This window comes from Mus pahari, chromosome 3, assembly GCF_900095145.1.
Source record: "Mus pahari chromosome 3, PAHARI_EIJ_v1.1, whole genome shotgun sequence".
Classification (NCBI taxonomy): domain Eukaryota; kingdom Metazoa; phylum Chordata; class Mammalia; order Rodentia; family Muridae; genus Mus; species Mus pahari.
In genome coordinates, this window is record NC_034592.1 from 104,876,026 (window position 1) to 104,883,705 (window position 7,680).

At 47.2% G+C, this 7,680-nt stretch overlaps 1 protein-coding gene across 1 annotated transcript; it reads right to left on the bottom strand.

Annotated features, from left to right (window-relative positions):
• Positions 1–258: 258 nt before the first annotated feature.
• Ell3 (elongation factor for RNA polymerase II 3) lies at positions 259–4,064 on the bottom strand. Its single transcript, XM_021194700.1, has 11 exons — positions 3,865–4,064; positions 3,615–3,650; positions 3,179–3,291; positions 2,885–3,071; positions 2,720–2,799; positions 2,554–2,629; positions 1,455–1,647; positions 1,337–1,379; positions 1,070–1,241; positions 851–895; positions 259–773 (listed from the first exon to the last, which is right to left on the bottom strand). Exons 1-11 carry the CDS (start codon positions 3,994–3,996, stop codon positions 663–665), a joined length of 1,188 nt encoding a protein of 395 aa, XP_021050359.1. The 5' UTR covers positions 3,997–4,064; the 3' UTR covers positions 259–662.
• Positions 4,065–7,680: the final 3,616 nt, after the last annotated feature.

Consider the following 7,680-nt stretch of genomic DNA (forward strand, 5'->3'; position numbering starts at 1 on the left):
TACTAATTCATTGTTCTTTGGTAAAACCTGATGACGAAATGGAGTCCTGGATCATAATACTTTAGAAACATGTGGGTGGGGGAAGGTAGTTTTGCTTAGGGTAGTGCATGTGCCTAGCCTGTATGAACCGGTAAAGATGACTCTAGTTCATAACACTTGTCTGGAACAGGGGGATCTAGTCTTTCAGAGAGTCTCAAAGGTAGTTCAGATAGACAGCACAGCCTTGGATGATTAAGGCTAATGATCACACAAAAGACACAGAAGCAATCAGTTTTAATTTTTCAGCCAGGTTACATAAAGGTGCACTGTAAGTCCAATGAGTTCTGTCACCAGAAGTCCTCATTTTATTCCTGCAAGGCAACTCCCCTAAAGTTGCTTATTTGTCTAATATTCTCAAGGTTAACCTGGAAATGTCACTTTTCAGGATCTGGAAATGGCTGAGCTAAAGTAAAGTTGAAGAAGCCAAGCACCTCATACTCTCCTGGGCACAGCTGAGGAGACGATACCATGCCACACCCTAAAAAATTATGGCAACATCAAAAATCAAACTGCAAGAACCTAGGATGGCTCTCTACTTGGTCACTGTGGATGTAAGGGACAGAATCAGAAAAGCAGATGAGATGGGCTCTTTCAGCTGTTGTGTCTGAGCCCTCTGGACAGTTTCAGCTGCCCCTGTTCTTTTCCTCAAATTCCAGAATGAGACCTTTAATGTGGGACAGTTTCTGATGCAGGTACTCACAGCGATGCTTCTCTTCCCTGTAACTTGGATAGCGCTGCAGAGAAAAAAGAACCCTTGTCAAAAAGTTACTACTTCTTACCTTACTACTTCTGTGCTCACATCCTGTCTTACCTTTCTGAACTTTTTATACTCCTGGACTATCTTGTCTTCCAGCACCTGAAACACAGTAACACAAAACTGAGGGGAAGGGAGAAGAGGACAGAGTAAGGAATGGAGTAACTTCTGTTTCATTCTACCGAAAGTTACAACAGGTTTGCTTGTTCCTCGGCTTAGTCACATTACATGTTGAGGGGTAATTAACAGGATGATGATGGCCAATCCTGCCTTTACCTTGTGTTCTGGAGTTCCTCGCTGAAGTCTTTTGATCTCTGCCCCCAGCTCTGTGAACCTCTGGCTTGCAGCCCCAACTCGAGCATGCAGAATGCGGTATTCAGCATAGTCGGTCTCAAAGTCCTGCTCGTAGGCCTGTTGCTGCTCTGTGCTGTGGATGGCTCTGTACTGCCTGCCAGGGGTGTGACACCTTCAATTTCATTGTCCCTAAAAGCACTTGGCTGCTTACAAGTACAGACTATGAAATTGAAAGTGTGGGAAACTCACAGGAGATAATCTGGTACCTCCTCAGGGCTTGGGGATTCAGAAGCTAGGAAGGAAGCAAGAAAACAAGTAATTCTTGGTCCTTTTTCCATGGGTATTTGCCCTCCTCTCATCAGTTCACCTGATGGAACTGAGAGTCTCTGCTCCAGCCTGGAATCTCCATCTTCATCTTCATCTTCATCTTCATCTTGCCCCCAGTCTTCTCCCTCTTGTGAGTCCTGATTTGATAGCCCTTGTAGTGGACTTGAGGCTAGAGGCAGAGCTCTGAGCCTCTTTTCCTCTGGTTCTTCAGTGGTTATAGGTGCTGAACGTTTCTGATGGGGAAAGAAAAAATATGTATATAGCCGGGCGTGGAGGCGCACGCCTTTAATCCCAGCACTCGGGAGGCAGAGGCAGGTGGATTTCTTAGTTCGAGGCCAGCCTGGTCTACAAAGTGAATTCCAGGACAGCCAGGGCTATACAGAGAAACCCTGTCTCGAAAAACCAAAAAAAAAAAGAAAAAAGAAAAGAAAAAATATGTATAACAAACATCAAGCCAGGAGGTTCTTTGGTCGAAACCTGCTATCCCATCAGCTCCTAGGTTTAAGACTTAGCCTAATTTTTAGAGTATTCTTGTGTATGCGCTGGTATACACACATGTGGAAGACATGGGGTGTCCTCCATTGCTCTCTCTCTGCCTTACTCTCCTGAGGTCTCTCACTAAACTGAAAGCCGGTTTTCCTAGGCTGGCTAGGTTCTAGGATATACCTGTTTCTGCTCCCAGTAATGGAGTTAAAGGCACAGGAAACATTGCCCAGCTGTTACATAGGTTCTGGGGACTCAGACTCAGTCCAAACCCTATGCTTGCACTTACTTGATAAGACATCTCTCCAGTATTTTTGTTTGTTTTGTTTTGTTTGAGACCTGTCCTTAGGTAGGTAGTCAAGGCTGGCCTCATATTCATTATGCTGTGCAGCAGAGCACATAGCCCTATCCTATCTCTGGAGATCTTCAGATTACAGGCATGTGCCAGATTTATGCTGTATCACTACTGTATCAATCCAAGATTCACCCTGCCTTTTAAACTACTCTTGCCTCTCTGGACATCTCAGTACTCAGAAAGCAGGGACAGGTGAATCTTTGAGTTTGAGGCCAGCCTGTTCTACATAAGGAGTTCCCAGGCATGCCAGGACTACACAGTGAGAACCAGATTCCAAAAGGAGATGAAAGTCCTTGCTTACCTTGTCCAGGCGTTTCTGGCTAGCAGGGGAAAGCAGTGACTGATCAGGCTCTCTGTTTGGAAGATAAGTGTGGTTCCTAGGATTTTTGGAAGGAATGGGAGAGGCCAGGGTGAGAGCTTATTAAAGAAATATAAGGGTAGATAGCAGACCCAGCCTGTCCCAGTACCTCACTTCCCATTGTGCCATGGGCTCACTGGAGGATCCCGGGAGTGACTGTTCATGGTTGCTTGCCAGTGGGTCAGACACCTGTCAGGGGAAGTTGTAGGAAAACTTGGCTCCCTGGACCTGGGTGTCCCACCTTATGCTGACTTCCTGCTCTTTCTAGTCTCACCTCGTCTAGTGCCATCTGGGGATGGCCTTCAGGTTCGTCTCCGGTGTCCTGCCAGCTCTCAGACTCTCTGGTACCTTCAGTCAGGTGTTCCTGAGCTAACAGTGGAGCTGGGATAGTATCCATGGCTGCCCAAATAGTGAGTCGCTCTCTAAGAGAGCCCAGGCAGTGGAGACAGTTTGGCCCAGATCTTGAAAGAAGAGTGGGAAAAACAATAGAAAAATGAGTTGGAGATCTTATGCACACTTCTTCCCGTTTCCTGCAAACTTCTCTTACCTGTTGTCTGGTTGTCCTTACCTGCCTAAGCGTTGGTACACAAGGTCCAAGCCACCATTAGTGCCCTCTTGGCCACACTGGGATACTATGAAGGAGAAAAGGCAGGACCATCCCGGGCCTGGAAACCTTAGGTACTGGGGTAGGAGATGGTAAACCCAGTTAAGCCCGCCCCTCTTCCTCCTGCCCATGCCACTCCTCCCCGAACAAGTCAAGGACTGAAGACAAATCCCCAAGGGGCTCGTTAGCACACCAGGTGCAGCTGGGTCAGAGTTCCCCCAAGAGGCTGAGACTGCACAGTCTCCTGGGACCACAGCCCCACATCCTCATAGGGTTTAGTTCTCATAACTTGCTCAGACTGTGACCTCTTGACAAGCTCCGGCCCAGAGAGCACCTTCCTGGAGCCCACGCATTCGCTCCCTCACCCCCAACCTCCCTCTCACATCCGGCCAGCACTTACCCCTCGTTGGCCTTGGAAAGCGATCACTGGCCGTACCTGCAGGAAGAGCCCAAACACCAGCTGAACACAAAGGAAGCAAAGTCCCCAGGATCGAGGAGGCTGGGGACACCTACCTGGCTGGCTTCACTTGGAGGCGAGGGGACTGGAATCTGAAAACCTGCACCTCCCCAAGTCCCTTCTCCAGCATAGCCTATGGAGGCCGAGGTCCGGTTGGCCAGGAAGGGAAGAAGGGGCCGGGGGCCAGCCTCACCTGTTGCTGCTGACACTCTTGCAATGCCCGCAGCGCCGCCTCGTTGAGCCTTAGCATCAGGAGGCTGGTTCGAGCAGCAGGGGTGAAGAGGAGCCGCATTTTCCCACTCAGAGCTTCCTGGGTCCCCTCCATAGTGCCAAAGTCGCGCACATGTAGAACCGGGACCACAGGTGAGGGCCACCTCTGTCGTGCAAGCCTAGGCTGGCACTCCCGCCCTCCAGGTCTGCCCCGCCCTCCACCATGACCCCACCCCCGGCACCGCCCCAAAGTTTCCCTGGCCTTGTGGGCGGTACCTCACTCACCGCAGCTGCTGGCCCGGACCCAAGCGGTTTATTTGGCTTGTCCAGTATTGGGCATTACGAGGAGCTACTCAAGTCTAGGGAGAAAGGATCTGCTTCCAGGGTCTGACCGGTCACCCAGAATCCCTTGTTCTGCCTCAATTTTGCCAGTTTCCCCATTCCGGATTCAAAATCGTGGTCTTTAAGTAAAAGCTGAACCTGAAACCACTTGAGGGTTTCAGTCTCAAAGGGGAGGAGATCGAGATTGGTTGATAGTCGGATTGAGTCATTTATGCCTGCGAGGCCCCGAAGTACCTAAGGGACCAGAGGATGGCAGACCCCAAGAGGGACCAGTGCAATCCTTTTTCTTTTTCCGCCCGAGGTGCTGCGTCTGCTGAGGCGGATTCCAATCTGGTTTCTAAAAGGGACTTGGTGAGGCTGTAAGGTCAGGTGGGTGGGTGCCTTAGCAGACGTGGAAGCCTGGCTATCTGGGACTGGAGCCAAGCCTATCGGTGGATGGGGGTGTGGGGTGTAGTTGGTGGTAAAAAATAAATAAATAAAAATAAAAATAAAAATAAATAATTGCAGGGCAGAAAGCCGCAACTCACTCCCAGGTGTCACTTTGTAGCCTAATAAACATATGAGAAAGTGGTGAAACCGACAGCTGGCTCCTTTAGAAGGCACTCTCCCCTTCTCTTTGAGTCTTTTGTTGTTTCTTTTAGACAGGGTTTCATACACTATGTAGATCACTCTTTCTGAACTCACTAGCAATTCTCCTGCCTATATTTTTCCAAGTGCTGGGTTACAAGTGTAATCTACTACACTTGACTAGAAGGTGCCTGGAAGTTGCCCAGCTGCACTACAGATCCTGTCTATGGCTTTGAGACCTGGGACAAATCTCAAGACTAGTGTCTCCTGTCTTTATTTGTTCATGTTTGGTTGTTTCTCAGAATCTCTTATCTCCTTTTTCCTAACTGGGATCTCTGTTTAAAAATATATAAATATATAAACGTGTGTGTGTGTGTGTGTGTGTGTGTGTGTGTGTAATTCCAAGTGATTTTAATGCTGTTCATCTCAAAACAAATAATTTGTCTAAACCCATTGAACAATATACTCAGAACATGTACAAGAACAATACACTCCTCTATGCAGGGAAATATTCGCAGTAATGCTGATTTTAAAATCTTGGCTCCGGGCGTGGTGGCACACGCCTTTAATCCCAGCACTCAGGAGACAGAGGCAGGCAGATTTCTGAGTTCGAGGCCAGCCTGGTCTACAAAGTGAATTCCAGGACAGCCAGGGCTACACAGAGAAACCCTGTCTCGAAAAACAAAAAAACAAAAAAACAAAACAAAAAAAAATTGGCAACAAGTTGCCAACAGCAACCACAGATACATTTACCTACCCATTGAGCCATTCTATTTCAGTGGAGGACAGTTTATTAATTTTATAAATAGTTCTAGCCCTCTATTTTTCTTTCTTCTTCCTTTCCTTTACTTTTCTTCTCTTTCTTCTTCATTTTAGAGTCAGGGAACTCACTCTGTAGACCAGGCTGACCTCAAACTCAAGGATCTGCCTGTCTCTGCCTCTCAAAAACTGGAATTAAAGGCTTGGGTCACCATACCTGGTTTAGCGGGTATAATTCATAAAGATGGTGGCCTGTGCTTTCTTTTCTTAGATGATAGCTGGGACCTTTTGTAGGACTTTCCTGAATTTATACTTAAAGGAGAGACCAGGGCCTGGGGATCAAGCTTATGGGTAGAATGCTTGTTCGGCATGCACACAATGCTGGCAAAGCCTCGGTGGCATGTATTAGTAGAATAGCTTGTGCCCATTAGTTCAAATGGGCAACACAGTGATAACCTAACCTCATTTTCAAAACAAGCCAATAAATACTGCAAGAGCAAATAGAATAGCAGGCAACTGAGGATGATATTTGGAGGACAGAGATCAGAGCCTAATCTTTGTAGGGTGACCACTGGCTGCCTGATATTCGGCTTTCACAATAGTTTTGTTTTGTTTTTTTTTAAGATTTATTATTATACATAAGTACACTGTAACTGACTTCAGATGCACCAGAAGAGGGCGTCAGATCTCATTATGGGTGGTTGTGAGCCACCATGTACTTGCTACGATTTGAACTCAGGACCTTTGGAAGAGCAGTCGGTGCTCTTACCCACTGAGCCATCTCGCCAGCCCCACAATAGGTGTCATGCACATTTTCATGCACACATTCATTCATTCAACAAAATTCTCCTGAGTACCAGGCTCTTACTGAAGCTCAGAGATAGATCACATAACAGATTCTTGCTTTGGAAAAGCTTAAGTTCTGTTTAATTTTGGAAGGAAACAGTTAAAATTAATATGAGGAATAAAGAGAATTTAACAGTAACATACAATGCATGTTAAAAGGTGATAATGACACTGAAGATAAGGAAAAGAAAACGGGGGCAGGGGGAGTGGGAGTGGGAAAGGGGTGGCTGATAGTCATAAAGTGAGCCAGAGTAGAGCAGGTACTTAGCATGCACAGGCCACATATTCAATTCCCATCATACCCCTCTCAAGTAAGAAAAGATCCTCAAATGAAGAAAGGCAAGTTTGCACTGAGCTACGGTGAGGCACACTCTGACCATCTCACTGAGGAAATGGAGGCAGCCTGGGCAATTTATCTCCAAAACAAAAGAGAACGGAAAAAGAAATGTGGGTTCACTAGTAAGCCTACTAAGAATACTTTTGGATCTGGGTGTGGTGGTGCACACCTTTAATCCCAGCACTCCAGAGGCAAAGTCAGGTGGATCTTTGAATTTGAGGCCAGCCTGATCTATAGAGTGAGTTCAAGGACAGTCAGGGCACACTGTATCAAACAAAGATAAAGTATACTTTTGGTGAAATGAAGGGGACGAAAGCCTGATTTGAGGCGGGGGGATGCAGCTCTGTCGTTGGTGCAGTGCCTGTCAAGCATTTGGAAAGGTCCTGGTTCCTGGTTCCGTATGCAGTACCTTTTAAACTGGTATGAAGAGGGTTTTGTTTGGTTGCTTGATTGGTTTTGGTTTCTCAAGACATGGTTTGTCTGTGTAACCCTGGCTGTCTGTGTAACCCTGGCTGTCTGTGTAGCGCTGTCTGTCTGTGTAGCCCTGGCTGTCTGTCTGTGTAGCCCTGGCTGTCTGTCTGTGTAGCCCTGGCTGTCTGTCTGTGTAGCCCTGGCTGTCTGTCTGTGTAGCTCTGGAACTCAGGGGTTCATCCATCTCTGCCTCCTGAGTACTTAGACCATGCGTGTGGACCACCCCAGTGTTGCGACTATAGGCATACCTTTGCAGAGGACCTAGGTTTAAATTCCAACATATACATGGGGTCTTACGTTGTACAACTATCTGTACTTCTAGTTCCAAGCATCAGACACTCACATACATGCAGATAAAACATTCAAACACATAAAATGAATTTTTTTTCGAGACAGGGTTTCTCTGTGTAGCCCTGGCTGTCCTGGAACTCACTCTGTAGACCAGGCTGGCCTCGAACTCAGAAACCTGCCTGCCTC

What these genes read in the sequence shown, in the direction of transcription:
- Ell3 (XM_021194700.1), bottom strand. Translation starts at nt 3,996, where the DNA reads ATGGAGGGGACCCAGGAAGCTCTGAGTGGGAAAATGCGGCTCCTCTTC. An exon ending in AAGAGTGTCAGCAGCAACAG is followed by an intron (nt 3,651 to 3,864) that starts GTGAGGCTGGCC and finishes CTCTTCCTGCAG; the next exon opens with GTACGGCCAGTGATCGCTTT. An exon ending in CCCAGATGGCACTAGACGAG is followed by an intron (nt 2,800 to 2,884) that starts GTGAGACTAGAA and finishes TTCCCCTGACAG; the next exon opens with GTGTCTGACCCACTGGCAAG.